Source organism: Chaetodon trifascialis, chromosome 20, assembly GCF_039877785.1.
Source record: "Chaetodon trifascialis isolate fChaTrf1 chromosome 20, fChaTrf1.hap1, whole genome shotgun sequence".
Taxonomy (NCBI): Eukaryota; Metazoa; Chordata; class Actinopteri; order Chaetodontiformes; family Chaetodontidae; genus Chaetodon; species Chaetodon trifascialis.
In genome coordinates this window covers 12,441,984-12,467,155 of record NC_092075.1, presented here as the reverse complement: position 1 = coordinate 12,467,155, position 25,172 = coordinate 12,441,984, and the positions used below count along the sequence as shown (strand labels likewise).

The 25,172-nt window shown below is 43.8% G+C and overlaps 2 protein-coding genes across 2 annotated transcripts; both read right to left on the bottom strand.

Moving 5' to 3' along the window:
* Nucleotides 1–26: 26 nt before the first annotated feature.
* Nucleotides 27–4,039, bottom strand: ptgdsa (prostaglandin D2 synthase a). Its single transcript, XM_070989263.1, has 7 exons — nt 3,837–4,039; nt 1,994–2,133; nt 1,811–1,887; nt 943–1,053; nt 750–851; nt 589–620; nt 27–459 (listed from the first exon to the last, which is right to left on the bottom strand). Exons 1-6 carry the CDS (start codon nt 3,930–3,932, stop codon nt 589–591), a joined length of 558 nt encoding a protein of 185 aa, XP_070845364.1. The 5' UTR covers nt 3,933–4,039; the 3' UTR covers nt 27–459.
* A 2,272-nt stretch (nt 4,040–6,311) lies between these two features.
* slc27a4 (solute carrier family 27 member 4) lies at nt 6,312–23,423 on the bottom strand. The gene is made up of 14 exons (XM_070988668.1): nt 22,981–23,423; nt 21,325–21,486; nt 17,642–17,852; nt 17,350–17,533; nt 15,858–16,016; nt 14,169–14,238; nt 13,903–13,994; nt 13,402–13,511; nt 12,958–13,167; nt 12,546–12,672; nt 11,677–11,814; nt 11,376–11,540; nt 10,686–10,832; nt 6,312–10,562 (listed from the first exon to the last, which is right to left on the bottom strand). Exons 2-14 carry the CDS (start codon nt 21,483–21,485, stop codon nt 10,405–10,407), a joined length of 1,932 nt encoding a protein of 643 aa, XP_070844769.1. The 5' UTR covers nt 21,486; nt 22,981–23,423; the 3' UTR covers nt 6,312–10,404.
* Nucleotides 23,424–25,172: the final 1,749 nt, after the last annotated feature.

Genomic DNA, 25,172 nt, shown 5'->3' with positions numbered 1-25,172 from the left:
CACAAACATGCTCCTGCACTCAGACTGGAGGTTAATACTGTTTATTTAAGTGTGTCAACACAGTAGAAACAGCCCAGTTGATTATATTCAGGAGGTTCAGGAGAACATTTAAAACACAGAATTTAATCCAAAGATTTTATATGAACAATTTGATGAAAGGAAAAAAAGAGGCCACCACAACAAAAAATGTTTACCGTAAAGTTTTTTTGTGGTGTTTTGTGATCAGGAGAAAAAATAAAAAGAGAAAGGATTTAAATAACTTGGAGGTCAATATTGTTTATTATGACTGCATAGGGGAAGATGGTGTTGAGTACATTTCATCAGCAATATTTGCCATTTATCATCTTTGTAGCCAGAGCGATGGAGGAGAGTTCTTCGGCCTTCATAGTAAATGCTGGGAACAGGTGAGGAAGCTCATCAGAAAACGCTGCCACCCTCCTCTCAGGTACATCAGTGAGCCTACAGGGGGCAACAGAAAGTCATTTACACTGAAGATTTGTTGGACTGATGTTACCTACACACCTGAATATACAAGTAACTCCCCTGGTTTTCACATTTTGTTGGAAAAAATAAAATAAAAAGACTCACCTAATGTCCAGATGTTGCTGGTGGGCAGTTTTCTGTTAGCAAAAAACGATAGAGACAACAATGAAGAAACTCATTTAGCTGCCCCAATTATCTGTGCGTGCATGTGTATATGTATACTGCACGTGTGTAGATACACTGCTTGTGTGTTTCCTCTGTTTTACCTGCAGGAGGTGGAGTCAGAATAGATTCTCTGGAGAAGCCCTGGGACAAGGCAAAGGCTTTAAACCTCTGAATGACATTATTTCTGACGCTTTGAGAGCGACCTGCAAACAAGTACACAGACAAATGCTGGCTCACATTGGCTCACGTTTAGATGTAATGTAAAAAATGTGTATGTGAACGTGTGCGCCTCACCGTAAAGTGCCACCTGTGTGTACTCTCTGTTAAAAACCTTGTGTTTGAGAACCAAAGCGTAGTCAGTGTAGTTTGTGTCCACCACTGTGATGTCCTTCACCATGTTATGGCCTGACAGAAAACACAGAAGTGTTGACTTTCAGAGAAATATGAGAATGAAGAGAAACCCACGTGAGTGACACTGTGCACTGTACTCACTTTTGTGATTTAAGATGAAATTGTCAGACAGAAACCAGCACAATGTTTTCAATTGAGTATATGTCAAAAAGGATTAGCGTATCATCACGTTCTGTTTAATTAATGCTTTACACAGCGTCCAAACTTTTCTCGAACTGGGGTTGAATCTGAATGAAAATGCCTTAAACAATCTGCAATAAATAAATAATATCTGGTGCTCAGCTCTTCCTCTTACAGAGACTGATAGTAGTTCAGGCAGGCCATTTTATAGTCACATGTTCCTCCAATCAATTATGACCATGACCTCTCTTGGAAACATTTGGTGCTCATTCAGTCTGCATACAACAACGCTGAACTCTGCATCATTGCTGCCACACTGCTGCTGACCAGCTCCTTCTCTGCACACACAAACCTAAATGCATATTTCTGCAATAAATGGTTTAAACCTTGACTTTAATACTTGTCACATGTCCTGCCTGAGCACTGTGGCTTCCATCTGTGTGCTTGTTGTGGTTGTTTGCTCGCCCCGTCGCAGATCCAGATTTTAAACTTGCTCCTCTGCTGCGGTTCACTCAGTGAGTGCCAGTCAAATATTTACATTGTCATGGAAAAAGTAAATCACAGATCTTACTAAAACAACATCTCTCTTCTCTCTTGGAAAGGTGACAAGTCAGAGTGAGCAGAGACTTACGTGTGCTGAAGTAGGTGAACTGTCCGGCTACATTGGTCTTCTCATACTGGTACACCTTACTCTGACAACCTAAAGGCCTGAAGCACACAGAGGAGACGCAGTTTCTTTGGCCTGTTTTTTCCTCCCTTCTTTGACTAGAACAAACATTTTTGTAGCCACCAATTTATGCAGACGTGTACTCACGTGGCATCCCACATGGTGAGGTTGACGTTGCCGTTCGGCAGTGCTGTGACGATGCCCATGGAGGCCTTCAGTTTGTCTCTGTAGGGGACAAAACTTGGAGAGTCGTAGGCCAGGCCCACCCGGTACCATTTCCCTGCAAACTAAACACACACACATAGGCGCACAAAATCAATTTGACATATGATGCGGCTGGAAATATGCAAGATTATTCTCACTGTCAATACCTTATGACCTGCCTACCAATGGTTTCTACTGACGACATAAAGCTTTGAAAACAGGTCACATACATATATATATAGTTTCCATAAACAGCACAGTAGTTTTAACTAAGGTAACTCAGACCTGAGTAAATAGCGTGTGGGGGCTGACTATTTTCAGCTGTGGACTCGGTGCACGGGTGAGTATTTAAGGAAGCAGTGAAGGTTTTATGTGAGCTTTACCCTGAATAAAAACAGTGTGTTTATCGAGATGAAGTAACATGTCAGCTCATGTGTTTTTAATAGCTTTTGGACCAAGATGGAGGTCTTTGGCAAGGCTTTGCATGCAATACCTGCCAGTGCCATCAATTCATCGATGGTTTTGGTCTTTTTAATCAGAGATTTGTTGTTTATAAGAAAAATATAGAATATCACCAGACGTTGCCTTTAATGTGCATTGCAACTTTTTTCCAGTCATTAAGTTACAGTTTATCACCAAGCACAGGCATTGGAGAAAAATATTTTCTTTCTTTATGGAACATGTGCCATTTTGTGTCCGTGTTTTTTATAGAAACATGTATTTTTAGTGCTTACATTTTTAGCATAAAGGGCCCCAGTGGGAATACATGAAAACTGTATTTGTACCATGTTACAAACGCTGCTGCGAACCAGAGCATTTCCTCATATCTGCACATCCTTTGAACAGTGACTGATGGAGGGAGTGTGAATGTTGAATTCTGATGGAGCATCCTGGCTCCTGCATGTGTCTGCATGCTGCTGTCTGAAAGCCATTTTACCTGCTGCTGCATATTCTTTGAGCCGCCTTTGGCATTGTAGATAGAAAAGCAGACATGGAAATTATAGCGTTTCTGGCTGGATGTTATCCAGTATTTTACATTAAGTCAAACCAGATTAGCAAGTACCTGACCTGTTGAGAATACAGAGGGACAAGGATCCTTAAAATGCTTCGGGGCTAAATCCAGTCGGTTATCAACACAGACACAGGAAACAAATGAGGATCTTCCTTTCGAATATATTTCTCATGATGTATTTACTGTGGGAAACATCCAACTGACCCCTCCCAACCTTTTGTGTGTGAGGAAACCAGGAAAATAAGGATTCGCAAATGTATTAATCTTAACAATTGGCAAGGAAGCAAGACTTAGACCCATAATTGTTTGTTTTGGGTCACCAACTGAATAGCTGTTCTCAAACTTTGACTACGTGCACACACACACACGCACTTTTATACTTGTGAGGACCCTCATTGACCTAATGCATTCCCCAGCCCCTTATCCAAACCTTAATCATTACTGCTAAATGTCTGACGCCAAACACTAACATATCCTAACTCTTCAAATCAAATCTTTACCCTCAAACAGCCCTTTCCTCAAAAACTCAGATTGGTTCTCACCAAGATAGATGTACAAGTACACACACACACACACACACACACACACACACACACACACACACACACACACACACACACACACACACACACACACACACACACACACAGAACACAGCGTTCCCTCACTTGATAGACAACAACAGACAATAATGGCGCCTCAAATGAAAGTGATTCAAACACATTCATACTTAAAAAATTAAATTATAGAGCCAGATGTGTGTGTCTATCTTACCCTCTGCAGGCTGAAATCTCTCTGGGGCTTCACGTCTGCCTGTGCCATCATCATGCACAACATCACCATGACAACGGTGGCCACAGTGGTCCTCATGGCTGCGTGGAGAAAGAAAGTGGCCCGCCGGATGGACTGTGGGGTTGGGAGAGGGTATGCGACCCGAGCCTAAAGTGAACTGTAGGCAGTCGACAGATACAGGCACAGAGTGGCAAAGCCTGTGGCAATGTTTGCTTTTCTCCTGATCCACCCACAGGGTTGTCAGCCAATCATCACTAGGCATCAGGGAACACTGGCCAAGTGTTGAAGGTGTGGGGGCTCCAAAACAACCTCGATTCAGACCTCTTTTCACAGAGGTGAATCATGCTTGTGGTCTCTTGGCATCAGCTGAAGCTCATGTGCTGTCCTCACAAGCATACCGGACACACCGGTTTCACAAGGTTTGGTCCCACAAACCAAGAAGTGTTGCATCAACCATGCAGTGTTTGGGGAAGTCTTCGAGTTATTTAATTAAGTTCAAGTGGCCGTAAGACACGACAGAAATACTGTGACAAGTCAGTCATTTCTAACAAACTGTAATAACTGACAACAGTCTTACAAAGTGTTCCTGAGCTCATGTAGTAATGTCCTTTGTCGCTCCATCCTTTGCGAGCCTTTCCAGGATGCCCCTTTAATACCCAATCATGATACTATCACCTGTTACCAATGAACCTGTTTACCTGTGGGATGTTCCAGGTGGAACAGGTGTTTTTCTACAACTTTCCCAGTCTTTAGTTGCTCCTGAGCGAACTTATTTGAAACGTGTTATCAAGGATGTATTTTCAGAAATCAAAGAAGCTGATGAGGTAAAATATTAAATAAATTGTCTTTGTACTGTGTTAATTTAATTAATGTTTATTTAATGTCAAAAAGAATTCGCAAACTATCACTTTCTGTTCTCTTTATGTTTTACATAGCATCCCAACTTTTCTGGAATTGGGGTTGTAGTATTTATAGCATTTAAATAAATAGTAGAAGTAACTCATAAAAACACTCATGTAGAAGTTCAAATTTGCATGTAAGTACAGTACTTTTCCACCACTGCGAGGAACAAGACTGTCTGAACTCTTGGCTTGAAATGAAGTTTGTGCATATGAAAAGAGGCAAGTTAGCACAACTGCAGTATGAAATGCTGGTCATAATTATCCCTCATGTCATGACAAGAGAAACTATTCAGAGCTATTAGTCAAAGATGTTTCTCACAGGCTCATTTTGAAACTGCTTTTCAAGTTTCGCTTCCCTCGGTGTCTGGTCTCGATACTCAAACTGGCATTTATTAATAAGCTGACAGTTTATGGCAAAGCTAAACAATAAAATGTTGAAAATATGGAAGGTTTAAGATGCAATCTGTATTTCAGCTGAATGGCTTACATACACAACATGTGAGTAAATGAGTACGCATCGATTTTGGAGGCAGGTTTGGAGGGACTCTCAAAAGCTCGCTGTTGAGTCCCTTAGCAGTGTCATGGGTCTAATTGAATTCCCTGCAAAATCAGATTTTTCTTAAACGCATCACACTCTGAAGATGGTCTGTAGTCAGAGAAATATTGCTTTGATTTAATAAATGTCTCAGCAGTGTGGAGGAAGATACTGAGCTCCTCTCTGATGCACCTGCACTGAAATATTGGGTAAATTGAAATTAAATGTGAGCCTTATTGAAATTACATCGGATCCTACTGTATGTAAATTAGAAAGAACAGTTTGTTTGCTAGACTGCCGACAAGGGGCCATTTTGTGTCTAATGCCAGTCATAAGATCGCCTGAACCGATTGATCCATAATTTATTCTAAAGAGGCAAATGAATTCTGACAAACCGAGCATTTTAAATGTTACCTGAAAGCAATCTCAGACCAGCTCCCAGCATGTTTTAGGTTTTTAAGTCAAATTCTTGCTGGATTAGCTAAACACAGCAGTCAGGCATCAGTCAAAGCATTCAACCTGAAAAGAAAGAAAGCGGAATAACAATCAGTGAACAATCAGCCTAAGTGAACAATTTAAATAGTTTTTATTAATAATGATTTTCCATTTGCAGCACTGCTTTGATCTCATTTTCTTGAAATGCATGATGTATACAGCTAGCCTTCAGTGGACAAGAGGACATCAGTGTGTGTGTCTCACACACACAGCACACCTCACAGACCTCCCCTGCACTCTGCACGAACTGAGAGCTGCCGCCTGTGCAATGAAACAACAACAACAACAAAAACAAAACCCTTTCACACACGAACGCAGTCATGTACCAACGTGTTTCCTTCTGCAGCACTGCTGGATGTTCCTGAGGACCACAACAGGGGGAAAAGTGCTCAAAGCTGAGTGGGAAATGTTGATCAGAGGCATGAGGGACAGTGAGACACAGATGAAACACAACTGATCAGCCAGTGATGGCCTGCCTGGTGTGCAATGATCGAAAAAGGCGACTTGTCTTTTTTTTTTTTTTTTAAAATCAGTTGATCTTGACTGATCTCTTTATGAGCTGGGAAGACTGGCACCAGTTTGATGCCTCTGAGGCTTTATCAGTTTGCTCAGTGTGAACAGACTTACACTCACATCAGTCGCTGTGGATTGACTACATTTTCAGTCTGTGTGTAGTAGGTGCTGGCATTAAATCGGTTTAGTCGGTCAAATGTCAAAGTAAGCAGAGCAGGCGAGGAATTGTAATTTGTCTCTTAGATGAAAACCTGTTTTAGACAAGTGATTTTAAGTGTTATTATCCACAGGCCAGCTGAATCAGTTTCAAACTTGGTTTACAGATGGAGGAAAACATCCCACACAGATAATGTGATGGGTCATTTTTCCCCATAAATTCCTATCTACAGCAGTTGCACTTATTAGGTCCTTTCATTAGTCATCCCAAGACTGCAAGATACAATGATGGCATGGAAACTTGTGTGTGTCTTGGTGGGGACACAGCACCCTCCTCTGGTCAAACAGGTATCTCCAAACGCACTGTCCCCCCCAGACAGTGGTCCCTGCTGACCTTCAGCTGTTTCAGGTTTTACACCTGACTTATCTGGTTTGCTTTCTGCTTTTCAGAATCAATATTTGTAAGGTGGCTCCTGGTCAACATGTAAAACCACTGTAATCCAGAAATCCCTGGCTGTTCCTAGTGCCTTTTAATAAAAGGTAGAAAAAAAGAGGAAACCAAAACAAAAAAAAAACAAAAAACAAAAAAACAACTGCCATTCGATTGTCTTACACTCACGCATGAATCCTGTCTTTTAAACCAAAATCACAAAGCTATGATTTCACGCAAGGGAAACAAAAGCAAATACATTTAACAGTGAAACAATCAAAGTACAATTAACAGTTCCTTTGAAAAGAATCATTTAAAATCATTAAAAAAAAAAAAACATCATGGAAACATCTTATTCAGAGTGATCAGCTGTGAGGCTGTTCAGTCAGCGGTGACGAGCTCGACCCTCAGTCACAAGCATCATAACAGCCAAACTGTTCCCTTGGATACGTAAATCACATTTTACTTCATGACATCATCATCATCATCATTTGGTCACTCATTTGCTTTTTCAGACATTCATGAGAACATTTCACACTCATCATTAAAGAATAAATACAAGTGAGAGAGACACTCTTTGAACCAAAGACCACAGGGGAAGCAGGGATGAAATCTCCATTTTGGTGGTCTTTCCCCTTTGACTCTGACGATCAGACTGCTGCCGTCAAGTCAGCCAGTACAAAGTACGAACTAAGAAAAGCCATTTAAACACGAGAATCAGACAGAAAACAAAGCCTAAAACTCGCGAGGAGTAATAAGTCCTCTGCACTGCAGCCAGTCTCCGCATGACTCGATAAACAACCGACGTTGGCGACGGCCGGCCTGGCTGTGCTGCACTGCAGGTGACTCAGTATGTGGTCAGTTGCAAAGGTAAAACAAAAAGTCACAGGATCAGTGGCAGACTACACACAACACATGTCCGCAAGAGACATTTGAAAACAGTTTTGAGCGTGTAGTAGGAGCTTTGTGTCACCAGACCTCCTGAACAAAAGTAAAAACTAAACCCTCCATCAAACACTGATCAAACTCCACTTAAACGCCTAAATTCAATTGTCTGAATCAACGTGAGCACAGTGAGGTGACGCAGACATGGCAGAGAATGAGGCTCGGTACCTGACGGAGACGGTAAGGACCAAACGCAGGAGCCAGCTCGACAGGATGGAGGGCCATGGAGAGAGGAGGAGAGGTTATAGATGGATTCATGGAAAGGATTGGGGTGATTGGCAGAAAGATGATAAAGGCTTGGTGTAAAGGTGCTGAGCAAATGGAAACTTGGGAGAACAAAATCTATAAGACAACCCAAGAAACGAAGAATAAGACAGCTAGAAGACAAATTAAGGTTACAGTGCAGACTAAGGAAAGACCGGAGGAGACTCAAAGGACAGGAAGTAAGGAGGATAAAGTCCTTGAAAATGCTATGACAGTGGCCTTACAAAGGTTTGGACTTTTGCCCAGCGAGACATCAACACGAGCTCCTCCTGCACCTGGCAGGATGAAGGTGCCGGTCGCCAGGCGGCTAAGGATTCTTAGCAGATGATTTTCAGAATAAAATGTGAGCTCCCAAGACTTAGGCCAACTTTGCCAGGAAACTTAGAGACAGACACGACATTCTGGAGGATAGAAGCGGAGTGACATAGGGAACCATATGAGATACTACGTGCGGGCCAGGGCCTGTGAATCTGGGAGGTGAACTCACAGTAAGGCACAGTGCTCTGCTTGTGGTTGATGATGCTCATTCATGGTGCTACAACCTCTGACAATAGCTACCGTGAACAACAGACAAAACATCGATGACGAAGCATATTCTCTCTTCTCCTACGGTTCTATTTCAGCACACCCCTTCCACAACAATGTCCCGACTCCCACCGTTGAATCTTTGGATCTTTCGACTCTCCTGAATCTGGCAGAACATCCGTATTTAGCACCAGAATATTGTTGAAAACACAAGTCCTCACTGATCTGGGGCGATTTGGTGCTCCTATCTCTTCAGTCAAGTCTTCTTCATAAGAATATACACAGACATACACACACCGTAGGATAGACAAAGTCTACCTTTTAGGACAAAACCTGCACAATGCAGCCACACAAACATACTGCATGTCAGTATGTGGACAAGTCCTGTTGGTAGAAATAGCCCCATGTATTTAGCCCAGGGTTGAATCAGTCAGATCACTTGACTTTGTGTTCCAGCAGCTGATATAAAACGCAAACTGCAGCTTCATGTTTGAGGACTCCTAAGAGTCACTGAAGTGTGGATTTTGGACACACATAAAGCAAAAAAATTAACCTGATACATTTGCACGATAACAAAAGAGAAAGCTTTTACGATAACATAAATTACTAAAAACTTCAGATTTTCTTAAATATGTAAACAAACACTACAACTTAAATATATTTGGTGTGATGTAGACATATTTCAATAAAAAGCTTTGTTTTATATCAGCGCTCGGGTGGTGCGGCTGATTATTGCACTGCAAACGCTGGAGCCCTATTGCACTTGAGTGAATCTTTCAGTTTCAACCACTGGACTAATTTAACTTCTGGAACCGTGGGTTGCATGTCAAAGGCTTTCCAAAATCCCTCACGTCCTTATGTTGTTCCCTTTTCAAAAAAACAAACAAACAAAAAAACCTTAGGCGTCCTTTCCTCGTTTTCATCTCAAGCTCTTCGGGGTGAGGATGGAAACGAAGACAAGGAGACCGGAGAAGGTCAAGCAAATACTTCCTTTAGGTTCAGCTCAGACAGAGGAAAGCTGGAGTCGTCACACAGGTTTGTCACTGCTGGCTAATTGTGCAGGTGAAGTCGTGGGTCGGGGCACCAATCTTTCACAAAACAGTCTCGCTGACGAAACAACAAACCGAAAGACGGTTTAGGTCCTCATGAGTTCCTCCGCTGTCCCACACCCTTTTTGTACTGAATCCATGCTCCTTCAACTCTGTGGTTATCTGCAGGTATTCAAAGTCTTTGCATTCTGGATGCCAGGCAGCCTGCTCTCCGCATCCCACCCAGCTGTGTCCCCCAGCGACACATCTGGTTTGACGGACCGGGGTGGACAGGCGTGGATGTTTGACAGACCTGTGTGGGCGGGGCTTGTGTGGCCATGAAGGGCGGTTTCAAGTTTCCAAATAGACCTGGTTACTGGGCTTGTGCCTCTCTGTGTTTGCTGAGGTAGCGAGAGGAGTTGCCGGGGAGATTGCAGGAGGGATGGATGGAGTGGTGCTGTGTGTGTGTGTGTGTGTGTGTGTGTGTGTGTGTGTGTGTGTGTGTGGCGTGCATAAGTCTGTTTTAGGGATTTCAAAGAGCGGAGTGGTTTTGGGAATACAATGTGTATGTGGGTGTATGTATGTTTAAATATGTTGGCATTGGAGTGTGTATGGCTATTACTTTATATGCATTTGTGTATATGGGGACGAGGTCCTGCATTCAGCTATCCGGGTCACACAATATTGTCTTCTTTTCTGTATCTGTATGTGTGTATCTGTGTGTGTGCGAGTGTGCATGTAGTGGTCAGCCTGGTCATCACAATTTGAGTTTCCCTGACAGTATGGAGCTGTAAAGCTCCTCATCCAGCTGTGTGTAGCGCCCTCTGCTGGAATCCAGTATGTACAGTCTGTCTGACACCGTGCTGGGGTCAAAGCCTTCCCGACGCAAATCTGACTTCTGAAACTTAAACGTTCCTGAGAAAGAGACAGAGAGATTGTGTGGGTATTTCATTTTGCCGGATCATTCATTCATGTTAGCTCCTGAGCTCCCCAGCTTTGGACTGATTCTTTAAAAGTGCCGTGAGCAGAGCGCGTTACCTGTCTTGTTGACCTCTGGAAGGAAGCGGAGGAACACGGGTCTGGCGTATGGAGGGAGCGCCTTCTCCATGTCCTTCACAAACTTCTCCAGGTCAGAGGAGTGAGACGGATCAGCGATGGCTGCCATCCCAGCCTTCCCCTCTGATCCTGTGCACACAGAAATGGGCATGTCAGAGGATTCATTCTGTGAGGGTTTAATGTCAGGCGGATGCTTGTGTTTGTGCATCGAGGCCATGAATGAATGTCTTTACACAGTACCTCACTTGTACACTTCCTCCTTCATATACCGCTCATGCATATACTGCTAGTTTGTTATTCCTGTTGTGGCAGTGATAACTCTGTGGCAGAAAACCTCTTTCATATGTTGTCTGCTGTGAGCTGTCAGACTTGTGCATCTTCTGTTATGTGCCAAATTGCCACTGTTATGAGAAATTAATTTCCCCCGTTGGGGATTAATAAAGTTATCTAACCTAATCGCAGCGCCTGGAAAGTGGTGCCTGTGATTTGCACAGCCTGGAGAGCCTCAGCGCCAGCTCAGCTTTATATGGGATGACATTTCAAAATTCATGTAATTAATTTCATGTCACTATCAGTCAAGAGTAAACCACGATACTGCAGCTGTAATAACTATAGCACTAAACGCAGCATGGTGACCCTGTATTCTCAAATATTCAGCCTGTTTCTATTTACCTGGTACTTCCACTCCATAAACTACGACATCCTTCATGTCTAACAGCCTGCTGAGAGTTCCCTCCACCTCGGTCGTTGAGACGTTCTCTCCTTTCCAGCGGAAAGTGTCCCCCGTGCGGTCCTTGAAGTACATGTAGCCGTCCTCATCCATGATCAACACATCACCTAATGAGAGCAGGATGACAGATTACATTCATTTAGTAAGACAGCAAGGAATATGCTCAATAACTTAACATATGTGTGTGTGTGTGTGTGTGTGTGTGTGTGTGTGTGTGTGAGAGAGAGAGAGAGTGACTCTGACCAGAAAGATAGGCACTGTCTCCCTTCTCAAAGACACTGTGAGCAATCTTCTTGGTGGTTGCTGACTGGTTGACATAACCATCAAACCTCCGAAGAGGGTCGGTCTGAATGATCCTGCCGACTAGCATGCCAGCTTCGCCTAGATAGATAGAGAGAGAGAGAGAGAGAGAGAGAGAGAGAGAGAGAGAGAGAGAGAGAGAGAGAGAGAGAGAGACGGTGAAAGAACAGTAAAATGTATAAATAATGTATAACTGGTGTTTACATGAAATCGCATGACCATTTTCACACTCAAATGGTTTGTTTGAGCTGCATTAAGGGTTTCAGAAAGTCTAAATGTGTCTGTGCCTTTCTGTATGTCTACAGCACAACTCTTACATTATAAACTTGAAACTTTTGAGGAGGGTTGTTGAAGCCTTGTTGTGAACCTATTGCGCCTTTATATCCAGAAAAACAGCTGCAGCATGCCCAGAGTGGTGCTTTCTGATAGATGTGTGAGCTTCATGCACTGTACATGGATGCTGAGTCTTCAGAATGCATATTTTTATTAACATATAGGGCTGCTCCTTTCATTTAATCTTATTTATTTATCAGGACAAGTACATTAATTTTCTGTACATGTGGCAGTCGTAGCTAGCCCGCTACTTTAATATTACCAATAAGCTGAAAGACAAATGTGCACAATAAAAATGGCTCGATTCATGGGCCAGTCCAGCTTTGTTTTACTGATAATCAAACATGATGTGGATGGTATTATATGAGCAGCTGTGTTTACTCGTGAGGTCTTTTCTGCTTTAGGCCACCACTCTGCATGCATATTTAGGCTTAGCAGGTGTAAATTAGCTGTTTAATATGTATATACAGTAAACCTACCAGTTTTACTGGGAATACAGACGCCATCGGGTCCCCTAATGAGTTCCATGGTCTCTTCATCAACCCTCACCAGTCTGATGGGGTAGATGAAGGGTAGAATCTGACTGTTGAAGCCACACGCTCCGATCTAGAAGACATACAAAAAAAATTAACGACCACAAAGCTTTAAGTGAGGAGAGGATAATGAGAGGCAGACCAATTCCAACCAGCCAAAAAGCTGCAGTGCTGCATGCTGTGTTGTTTTGATGGGAAGCTACCAAAATGGAGAAAACAACACACTTAGAGAACCACAAAGTGCTTCACACGAAGAGGATTTTAGAGCAGTACAGGAAGGAGTAGATTTCAGAGGAGGGCATTTCACCAATGACAGCCAAAGTGGATAAAAAACACCGAAGGCTGAACACACTCTCACCTTGTTGTCGAAGTTGCCCAGGCTGCAGTTGCACTCTGTGGCTCCGTAGAACTCTGCAATCTGCGGGACATTGAAGCGTTGCATGAACTCTGCCCATATGGACTGGCGCAGGCCGTTGCCCAGTGCCATGCGCACCCGATGCTGTTTCTCCGTGTGCCGAACTGGCTGGTTCAGCAGGTATCTGCAGATCTCACCTATGTACTGCACGATCTGGAGGAGAATGAAGCACAGCGAGAAAAAAAAACAGTTTAGTGAGGCAGAACAGAGAGAAGAAAAGACTAATTACTGAGTTAATGCCAATCTTATCATCATGAAAAGGGATTCAAAGAGATTAAGTGAAGGGAATAACACTAAATCTTGAGATATATCTCCTCAGCAGTGCTGCGAGACTGTGGCGTGCCTGCTGAATCTGTGGCAGTGACTTCTAATCTATGTTATGCTTACAGTGCAGTTGTATTTGACACAGTCGTCCCAGAAACGCGAGGCAGAGAACTTCTTTCTGATAACTACAGTCATGCCGTGTATTAAACACTGGCCCACTCCCACAATGTTACCTGGAGACAAAGAAACAGGAGTTGTCAGGGTCATAGAAAGCTGGCCTCAACATGGAAATATATAAATGATAATTTAAAGCAACAACATGCAACCTTTTCTTTTTTTTAAAATAGCACATATTATACCTGATCTTGTTCGTCTGTGGCATTATAAGCACACACCCTTCAATTATCTGAACTTGGCTTAGAGATGTTTGCAGCAGAAGAGGTCAAGAGGCAAGAGTGTGTGCCAGAAAAGACCCATTTGTGCCATTTTTTGTGTTCTATTGGCTTTATACACCCTTAGGCTGGATGTTGTGTCAAGCTAGAAAGGTCATCAAGATCAACATTTGGAGGAACTTTACTGACTGAAGGGACTGAATTTGGACATACTGAGAAAATCTAGTTTTACCTGCAGAGTGGTAGAGTGGAAGGCAATCATACAACACGTCATGTGATGTCATCTTATAGCCATAAAATACCAAGGCTGCCATGCGGTAATACCTGAAAACCAGGAAGCACAGGAGAAGGAAGGAAAAGGAGTCAGAACCAAGCCAAAGAGACTGATGTATTTCTCTTCTGTTCTCTTCATGCTACACATGAAAGATACAGGCATCAACAAAGCAAGCAGCTGCAATTCCTGTGTGTCTGTTCGCAAGCGGCACGGCTCCTTCCTACCTGCTGTGCACAACAATAGCAGCTTTAGGCATCCCAGTGGTTCCTGACGTGTAGATGTAGAACAGGCGATCTGAAACAGACAGAGGAGTGAGATACCACACATCAACAGCCAAATGTGCTGCGACTGTGACCGGCATGTGCATAAAAATGAAGGCTCTGTCATGTTTAAGTGCGCAGTTTCCTTTTCAAACCAACATGTTGCTGAACGCTCACTTCTGATCAGCCGTGCAGGAGTGCGAGTCCCTGGCTTTGAGCCTTAATTACAGGCGCATTCACGGTTTTGATTGCAAGCTCATTTTGAGTTACAGCACTGAAGGATGGAGGCAAAATGAAGCAGAATCCCTTTTTAAAGATTGTGAAAATTGGACCATTAACTCTCCATTTTTCTCAAGGATACAGTGTGATGTGTAAGCAAAGTGGCATCCAGACGTATACCAATTAGCTCCAGATCCAGTCACAATCAAGCACTTCTGTTTAGATTTGGCTTTCCTGCTCTCAGCTGATTTTATCTATAATAAACTCCAACCACTCCTTAACAGAAGAAATAGCTCTGCCATACGGCCAGAGAAGTGGCAGCAGCACAAAGGTACTCACTGACATTCACTCTGCACAACATACCGTATGTGTACATACACATCTCCTATCACCTCTGACTGTCCTGACTGATCTGATCCTGATGCATTTTGGTTGCCATCTGTCCAGATTACCAGAAACGCATTTTGCCAAGTATGAACATGAGTAAAGGTTGCAGGTTTTATTGCTACAACAGCCTGTCAGTGATTACACGTAGTGATGAAGAGCAAAACTGAGTCAGCAGATGGGACCTGATTCTGAATAAGAGCTGACCAATTAGCTGTGTGGATACAATGAAAAAAGAAGAGTTAAATAATGGAGAAAATAAAAAAAAGGAATTAACTTTTCTATAACTCGTCTTCCTCATTTGAACCGAGGCTCTTATGACAGAAGGTGTTGCATGTTTTACAGATGATAAAGTCCTCTGAGGACATAACAAGTCATATATTTAAAATTTATATGACTTGATTATCCATATTGTGGATTCAGTGTGTTCTCCCTTTGGCCTATGTACTGCATACAGCCTGCCTTAGAAACAAGCAACCCAGATAATCTCTGCTGATGAAGAGAGTGCAGAATTCTGCTTAATAATCATTTCTTTCACTTAGCACCATATGAGCAACTAAACTTTACTTCATCAATATCTAATTAATTTAAGTCTCTGTCTGTCTCTGCAGTCAAAAATGTATTAAAAGCATCAAAATAATGAACACTGAAACTGTGTTTCTGCCTACATTCAGTGCCCACTGTATGAAAAAACAATGCAGAGATATTACTCTTGACATTTCAGTTCAGAATACGTGTTTCGTTTTTCAAAATGATTGAGCGATGTGCTTTATTTGACTGTGAGTCATTGCTGGGCTCCTTAAGCATGACTCTCCTCTTGTCAGGTGGTCTGTGCTGCCAGACAGATCAGTCAATGCAAACAAATGACTTTTTTGCACTGCTGTGTTGCTTTTGTTCGGGTCGGTGCTGAAGTGCTGTTTGCCCATTTCTTATTACGCCGCAGAAAATATCCCTTGAAACGACTCCCAGAAGCGTCAATAAAATGGCATTTTGTTGAACGAACCGCTTAGAAAAGTTCACAATGTTGTGAAACTGATCTGGGGCACTCACCTGTGAAACAGCGCTGTGGCATGGTTGGCTGATGAGACGGGGCAGCGTCCACCAGGGGTTCTAGGCACTCGGTTCCCTGTGGGACTCGTTTGGGGTCCCAGTCTCCACTACAAAACAACTGCACTGTCTTCCCCATTGAATTGTAGACCTCACACATCGCTATGAGAGTAAGAGAAACACAGAACAGTAAATCTGATTAATGTCACTGTCCCAAATTGCACATGGCCAGACTTTTAAACATCAGGACAGAGAGAAGAAGAGACGATGGTGCAACAGCAGATGAGGAAGAAAGGAGGTATGGGGCTGGGGAAAAAGGGGACAGAGTGGGTTAAAATAACTTTGGGTGCAGTATGACAAAAGAGCTGGAAAGTATCTGTGAGGGAAGCAGGCAGAAGACGGGCCATAACAAACTGAAACATCTCATATTTTCCCCTAAAATAAGACAGTGTTTCTGGATTTAAAGGCCTGATGTCATGCTGGCTCACAACTAAAGCCGTCTGGCTCGACTTGGGTCTGCTCAGTTGCAAAGAGGCTGCTCTTCCAATTACTTAAAGGCATAAAACACATGACATGAAGGAAGTCCGGGATCCAATACAAAGGCTGTTCTATCCGTCCCAGGACGAACAGCTCAAAACTCACTCACTCACTCTTTATAGCTGTTGAGATCAGGGCTTTTCAGATTGGGCAGGGACCCAGAAGAAGGTCATGAGGAGATTGAAATAGATCTCTAATTTATGTTTGACCATTCTACTGAGCTACTGCAATTTTAGATTATTCCTGCCTCCCGAGTCGAAGCAATATGAGCCATGTTTAATAATACACTGCAGGTTGGCAGATCAGACATTATCATATATTCATAGTTCTATCTGGCTCCTCAAAATACTCCTAAACACACAAATGATCAGGTACTAGCTGATTGAAATCTTATTGCCTGCCAAGTAAAATCACAAATGAGCAGTTGCTTGGCAACTAATTTATTCTATCCTTTAGTCAATATGTATCTCTCCTATTTAATACGGGTCTTGACTTTATATTGGTAGAGATACTTCCTCATTTTATATGCTGTATTTATTAACTCATAAAAGTTGTATGCGACTAAGCAGGGCTGGTTTGACCTCAGCTGTGTTGTTGTTTTAGTTTTTCCTGTAGTTTATTGTTAATCAGTAAACTCCCTGACCAACTCAGACCTTGAACACTGCAGATCAAACACCTCCCTCTTCATCACGTCTTTCTGTCCATCAGCCATTTAGAGCTCCGCTGACTGACATCCAGGAGACACCTCTTCCAAAGCCCATCTAACTTTTATGGCCCGTGTTGCTTTCTCCCCGCACCACTTACTGCTCCCATCACAGCAGAGGCATAACAACACTCAGCATCAGCATAAGTCAAAGCTGTGTAGCTGAGACAAACCTCTGATTTTTGACAACATCTGCCACATGTCCCTCAGATGCTTCTCTAACCTCTCCTCATCCTCCACCCTCTCTGCTCTTACCGTCAGTCAGCTCCGAGCCAAACACCACAGCCTTGGCATTTGAGATGGTGACACAGTGGACCAAGGACTCCAGTCTCAGATTAAAGTTGATCAGAGCGGCCTCCACTCCGATCTTGGCCATGCCCAGCCAGAGGCCCACGTACTCGGACCTGTTCTCCATGAAAAGGGCCACCACATCACCTTCCTGAGGAGAGAGACAACCAGAAGAGGGGCTTGTCAAACTAGGTAGAGCACCTCTTACGTGTTTTTCCTAATTCTTCATTATTATTAATATTTTCTTTCGCAGACCTACCTTGAAACCCCGTTTCAGCAGCAGGTTAGCCACTCTGTTGGAGTACTCATCCAGCTGTCGGAAGGTCCACCTCTCGCCAGTCCCCTCGAAGATCAGCGCTGTTTTGTCCCCGTAGCGCTGAACTGTTTCAGCAAAGATCTTGGGAATAGTGTTCTTCTCTCTAAGGTGGCGTCTGACATTCATCTTCACCTTTAGTAACAAAATCGCTGCACTGAAAGAGCAAAGAGAAAACATCATTAAAGAAGGAAAGACAGCCATGTGAACTGAGCCAGTGAAAAGGCCATTGAGCCTTTGATGGAAAAGCCAATCGAGCTCACCTAAAACACCACGGCATTTGATTTGCATGTTTTAGCCCATTAACTACAAATGGCACATACTTTCATTACTGCTCGACTTTTTCTAAGCTCAAAACCTTTCTGTTTGGCAGCAAACTTTCCAAAATCAGTCACCTTTCTGCACAGCGGGTGCATGAACTGCAAGAATTCCAGCAAAAAAATGAAGGATACCCTTTGGACAGTGGTCAGCAATAAAATGAAGTGTGCATTATTTGTAGCTAAATGGATATTCAATGCTCATCTTTAGTTGACCGATTGGCTCATTTATTACCTTGTATAAAACATTATGACAGAGATGGCTGGGTGGGTCCACGGGGCAAAGTCTGTCCTTTGATTATTTACACTGAGTGTGCGAAGACACAGATAAAAGCCATTCTCTTCTTTTTGAGATTAAATTTTATTGCCATTGCTCTGAGACAACAAAATGCAGTTCAGCATCTAACATGAAGTGCAAAAAGCAGTAAAGTGCTGAGCAATGTAAATATGTGCAGAGATATATAAATGTCGTGGATAGAGAAAAAGAAAGTAGATGAAATTAATGCACTCACAGTGTGTGCAGCAGTTAAATGTAATGTCAATAGTGGTCCCTTACACACAGAATAAACAGCTGGATATGAATACACTATAGGTCAGGTATGTACAACAGAGACAGTAGTGTAAATATGAATGCACTATGGGGTAGATATATACACTGTGCACAGTTGCATTGGTATCTGAGAGCATTAGCCTCCTAAGACCCCAACTCTTGCATGGCATGCTTTTTTCATTTCTCTTTGCTATTTGGGCTGAATGGGACCTGATGAGTGTAAAAACAAAGAATTATCAGTATATATATATCCATCCATTATCTATACCGCTTATCCCTTTCGGGGTTGCGGGGGGCTGGAGCCTATCCCAGCTACAATGGGCGAGAGGCGGGGTACACCCTGAACCGGTCGCCAGCCGATTGCAGGGCCACATACAAGGACAAACAAACATTCACGCTCACACTCACACCTACGGACAATTTAGAGTCATCAATTAACCTAATGAGCATGTTTTTGGTCTGTGGGAGGAAGCCGGAGTACCCGGAGAGAACCCACGCATGCACGGGAAGAACATGCAAGCTTCACACAGAAAGGCCCCGCCTGACCCGGGGATCGAACCGGCAACCTTCTTGCTGTGAGGCACCCGCACTACCTGCTGCGCCACCGTGCAGCCCGTATATATATATTTTTTTTATATAATATAATATAATATAATATAATATAATATAATATAATATAATATAATATAAGCAGTATAATGTCCTCGTATGTGGACACCAGGTCCTAGGAGGTTAATAGTGCAGGTGAGTGTGTGTGCAGTAGCATGGCAACGCTACGTGCGTGTCAGCCCAGGTAAGGGTCAGGCAGAGGCAGCTGCTCATTAATAAAGCATTAGAAAATTCCACTGAACCAAGTTACTTCGTGGCTATGCTGTGGTGGTGATGTTGTTTGTCATTACACAGGGGATGAGTTTCATGACGGTCCAGATAACCATCACTGACTGCTGCACGGTCGTTTCTGTCAAGTCATAAATACACTTGACCACAATAAAGCTGTTCGTAGGTCGTTCTGTTGCAACACACGAGCTCCACACACAACTCTACACTGTGCCATCCATTTCTTGAGTGGTATTACTTTTTGATCTGATTAAATCCTTCGATTTGAAATACAGGTTTCTTTGATGACGTTCGTTCACGGAATTTGATAATAGCAGCAAACTGCACTGCACCATTAGAAAGAAGAAAAAATGCTTACAACCAACTCTAGCAAACACAGACGTTCCTTACGCCAACGAAACCGACCAGCGACTATCTCTGGAATTTGCAGGGACCAAAATATGTACACTGGAGGTTGGTTTAGTTTACAAAGGAATTAAGACGTGAACCGTAGTGCTTCTTACAACGTAAATATCTAAGCCTTGTCAAAGTGCGTTACGCAACAGGAATTTACGAGTCACTGCGGAAAAGTCGTGCTTTGACAGGGTCAGATAAAATTAAATTCTAACCTTGAGGCCTCACGCGCCGTCACTACAAAGACAAATAACGACAGCATTATCAGAACTGGAGCACATGTAATAACAGGTCTAAAGAGGAACAGGACTTAGCAGTGGCACGGTGTTACTGGCTGTTGTGGGGAAAAAAGGAAGTCAGCCACGACCCAATTACCATGGTAACCCTCAACTGCAAATACTGGCTTTAGATAAGATAGTTAAAAGATCTTCACCTCCCCCATTCTCTCCATTGTCCTTTGTGTGAAATACTACATGCCATGTCACAAAGTTTTGAAACGCACACGACAGGAATACGCAGCCGGTTGCTCACGCTGGCTGTAAAACTGGAGCCTGCGGAGGAAGAGCCTCAGGTCCTGTGCTGATTTCGGCAAAGCTTATTTCAAAGGTGACAGCCTGCAGTTCTGCAGGACTAAAGACATGGCACCAATTCACTGGCACGTTCCTCCAAACAACGAGGAAGAAAAAAAATAAATCACACTAGTGCATCGCTGCGATGAATGGCATGACGTCCTCCTGATGTGTTATTCTGATGGTAGTTTGTGTGAAACCTGAGCTGATGCGTGGTTTTAATAATTAACTTAGACATTAATGGCATCACTATGAGTCCATATTATTAATACTAATTCTGATTTATATCCCTGCCATGTCCACATGTACATCTTTACCGCTGTCCTTCTCTGACTTTGCAATGCGGCACAATTTTCATGTCCACTACTTATCAGAAACTACCTTGTGCTCAAATGACAAATGTGCACCACTTTATGCCAAAGGTCTGATTTTTTCTGACTTCAAATAACTTCACTCTGACTGCTGAGATACCTGTTTGGACAGTGACATCTTTTATTGCTTTGGCTGTGCATCCAGTGGATTTGACAGGGAGACTTTTAGCTGCTCTCACGTCCATATTGAGTGAAGACTGAAGGAACCACAGCCCTTTTTAAACATTAACAGTGCAGTGAGATATGATAGGACTACAGTTATAATACACTCACCGAATCTGGATGATAACATGCTCATATTTAAGCTGTAAGCCAGCACTTTACCCCCCCCAGTCATTGTTTCACTTCTGGTCCACTATTCTGGAGTGTAGTGCCAAAACCATAAAATATCTGTCACTGTCAAATTACTTACAGACTGCACCACATATTGGCGGTGCCTCCCTTTGATGGCAGTAACATAAAACCTCTCTGGTTGAAAAATAGAAACTAATCAAAAGCAATAATTCTGCTTGGAAGAGCATGAAAAAACATTCAGGTCAAGACTTTTCTAGGTTTTCTAGGTGTAACACTGGAATCATGCAACCATGCTTACTTAAAGTCTCTGCCAATCGTTCTGGCAAAGACCTGCAGGAACCTCCATCCTCCGCTTCCCAGGTAGAAGATCAGGACGGCCGGGAGAACCTGGTACCAGGGCAAGCCCACCAGCAGCCTCAGCACAAACAGCAGGGCCGTGCAGCACGCTAGACGCATCATCCTGGAAGAATGCACACACATAGAAGTAGATGCAGATAACGGCTGCAGCAACTAAGCACAAACATTTCAGACCAAACGCGACTTCAGTGGGAGAAAGGTTATATGTGGTTTAAAAAAGAAAACAAAAGATCTCGAAGCCGCATCTTCACAAGCCACTGAAGAATGTTATCCATCATGAGTTTGTTTACACATCCTGAGCCCATTTCTATGACTCAGCTCTGCTCCGCTGAGAGGTCACCCAACCAGAGTCACACACTGCATGATATCATCTTGTAAGAAATGTGTGGTCATGAGCACATGAGTGTAATAGGTTTGGTTCACGAGCAGAGTGGATCAAAGTGAAGAAATCCTTGAGTTTTCTTTTCTCTGGCCGTTGAATGAAGCCCTGGGCTGCTGGGACCTTGGGAAAACCCTAACTCAAAGCAAATCGGCTGTAGTGACAGCTGAGTGCAGCAGAGGACAGCCTGTGTTGACGCTGGTGTTCAGTGCCACCAGATAGCTCGGAGGATGACTCTAAAGCAGTAAAGGATAGTTTACATGACTGCTTATTATCTATTCATTAGCCCACGCAGAAAAACCCTGCAGGGTTGCTATTTGTTTACCATTCACCAGGCTTTTACGGAAGGTAACTGTTTTAAGCCCATCTTCTAGAGCCAAGACGCTGACTAGGCATTTCTCCGTCTCCCTGCATGTGGCTGAAACAGCGATGATGTCTACATTATTGCAATTCAACAAGTCTGCTGCTATTTAAGACGCAGGCCGACGCTCCGTGCTGCAAGACAGCTTGTTGTGCACGTTGCAATTTCGCTGAATGACCGACATGATGAGATGTGTCACGTCAAGGAAAGAAATGCACAAAGAGGGCAGTAGCAACTTCACAGGAGAGGAAAAAAAAAGCTTCATCATTCGCTGCCGCTGCTGCTGCTACTCCCGGAAATTTAAAAGGCGCGGAGCATCATATTGCGGTAGTTGATATGGGTACTATAGAGAAGCTCAACCCACTGGTGGTGAGACTACGCCTCAGCCATGTGCGCTTGCACACAGGGCCTTCAGCCTTAGACACGGTTAGACCACATTTATCTGGCTAACCTGATGTATGTTATCATGGTAAGAGGCGCGCCTGGCAGACAGGATGCGCAGCGTATTGCGCGCATCGGCTTAAGCGAGGAAGCGGATGGACAGTGTGGCAGCAGCCTCTTTCAGGCTTTCAGGCTGAAGGGACATGCTGAATATGCTGTCCACGTTCACATGAATTATCTCTCATGAACCGACAGCTGCCGTGTCTTTAAAGTGTCGAGCCACATCTCGAGTCCCGTTAGCGACTCGATCGCTCACAAGGTTGCCAGAGGACAACAGAGTCGCCAGCCGGGACTCTCTCTTTCTGCTGGCGAATAACCGGAGCCGTCCGTGAAGTTGAACATCGCGGGGGCGCACGGTCAGCTTGGGCTGTGGCTGGGGTGATCGTTATTTTTTTTTTTCTCCTTTGCTTACATACCTTGCACCTCGTCCACACCGTCACAGCATGTAGGTGCGCAGAAAATCCCAGACGTGAAACTCGTTGTGTGCGATTCCGCCTTGATCGGCTTATAGGCTAGCCAGGTCGCCCCCTCCGCTCCTCTCTGCCGCTCGGCTTGGCTGACAGAGGCTCACAGAAACGCACAGAGAAACGGACACACGCACCGGGATCCCCTCCTGTTTAAATACCACAACGAGTCGCTGCTCCTCTCCTAGATTTCCTCCAGTGGGTCGGCCGTCAAATTCGCCTGAGTGTGCGCGTCGATTTTGACCCCGCGATCATCATCCGTTCATTGTCATAAACATCGCTATCATTTCTGGGTTCATTGTAGCCGATGAGCTCGCTAGCAAGCGTAATTCAAATGACCTTATAATTTTCTTAGCAGCGCCCGCCCACCGCTGTCAGCGTCCCATCAGTGTGTTAGGAATAAGCGCTGACGGACGGGTGTCCGGACCAATCGAGGAGGACGATTTTTTCAACATCCCATCCGGCAGGGGCGGGGTTTGCGGCACTGGTGGAGAGGAAATGCGGTGCGGCCCCCCGCCTGCTCGCCGACAGACAACGAAGGCAGCACGCGCGGCAGTTTTCACCCGGTAGTGTTAAGGCCCTGATGCTGGACATGGATTGAGCCGCGTCTGCTCCCGTAGAGTCCGCCTCGGCCCGTCCGTTCATCCACAGCGATGAGATGAGGAGCGAGGAATGAGGAAGAGCACGCTGCCAAACAATAGGCTCTGCTTTCATGTCCACTGTGGGTCAAGATCTACATGAAAAACCAGTCGGGCTTCATCCTGCAGGTTTTCACCGCAACCAAACGCGACAGCAGCTGCTGGCTTGGCTTGAAAACTGCACCAAAAGCTCTCAGAAGCGTTTCGATCTGACGGATCAAATCTTCAGCAGCCAAGTCACCATCACAAAGCCACGTAGAGCCACAAGCACATTCATCACTCAGGGGACTGTTCTGCAGCTGCAACCATTAATCTATTATTCGATTAGTTGTCAGCTATGAAATTAATTGCCTGCTATGTTTATTATCGCTGATTTAAGCAAGAAGTCAAAATTCTTTATAAGCTGAATATCTTTGAGTTGTGGACAAAAGACATTTCAGGATGTCATCTTGGGCTGTGAGACACACCAAGTATCATTTTTCAACATTTTCTGACACTTTATAGAGCAAATAATTGATAAACTGAGTAACTAATAATAAACAGTCATTAGATCCAGCCTTAAGTCAATCTAACATGCTGGTTCTTCCACATCAGGGACAAAACATGCCTCTATGAAAAGGCCAAAAACAACTAAATCCATCAAGATCAATATTATAGAGGCACACATTAAATCCAACACATTAGAATTTGAATCAAATGTATCACAAATCACATAAATAATCCAGAAACATTCATTTTGTTTTGTTTTTTTTAGCTATACAGGCAAGTTCAGCTGAGCGACTGGCCACAATTTGTTCTGATATCTACAAAAGGAAAGACAACACAATCAAAAGGGAGAGCATGCCGCCTGCCGCCTCCTGGACAGCGCAAGCAAACTCCCGTAGAACTTCAAATTAGGAGAAGGTGGTGGAAGAGGACAGCCAAAAACACTCACAAGATAAAGTAAATCAATCTGCAATCAGGCACCAAGAGAAACCAAGGAAGACCTACACCCACCTGGAGGAGAAGCACAGACCAAGAGATTAAGGCTGACGGGCCGTCATGGCAGCGAGTGGACTGAAAGGCACAAGAGCAGAGAGGATGTAGGGAATACAATGACCTAAACAACAAACACCTTCACTGAAGACCTGTGTAATGAAAAAGGATAATGTGAGAAATTCAGCACAAGCTCTTGTTCAAAGTATCCAACATGTAAGGAAGTGCAGTTTGTGGCCATGGTGCCACACACAGCTGCACCTTTCAGCTGCAAATGAAGAGAATATTTCTACCTGAAAACATTTTGTTAGGAGCACTTCGTCTCATTCTGTAATACAGGCAATCTTGGGGATCCGTGTCTGAACGAGAGGACTGAATGTCAGCCAAAGTGAGTGCATCAACACGAGAGGGATTGATTCAGATAATGGGGAAAAGAACTTCAAGGGATCGTCCACTGGTAGCCACATCTCACAGTCAGTCGACCTTCCTAGAACGGCCTGCTCACTTCTTATCGGCCATTACAAGTGTGCA

Bases quoted from the DNA above. Each gene is read 5' to 3' on its own strand.
- ptgdsa (XM_070989263.1), bottom strand. From the start codon at position 3,932: ATGAGGACCACTGTGGCCACCGTTGTCATGGTGATGTTGTGCATGATG. The intron at 2,134-3,836 runs GTAAGATAGACA...GTGTGTGTTTAG, and splicing joins GAGATTTCAGCCTGCAGAGG to TTTGCAGGGAAATGGTACCG. The intron at 1,888-1,993 runs GTGAGTACACGT...TGTGTGCTTCAG, and splicing joins CTCACCATGTGGGATGCCAC to GCCTTTAGGTTGTCAGAGTA.
- slc27a4 (XM_070988668.1), bottom strand. From the start codon at position 21,485: ATGATGCGTCTAGCGTGCTGCACGGCCCTGCTGTTTGTGCTGAGGCTG. The intron at 17,853-21,324 runs GTAAGCATGGTT...TTGCTCTTTCAG, and splicing joins ACGATTGGCAGAGACTTTAA to TGCAGCGATTTTGTTACTAA. The intron at 12,673-12,957 runs GTGAGAGTGTGT...TATGTCTTCTAG, and splicing joins TGGGCAACTTCGACAACAAG to ATCGGAGCGTGTGGCTTCAA.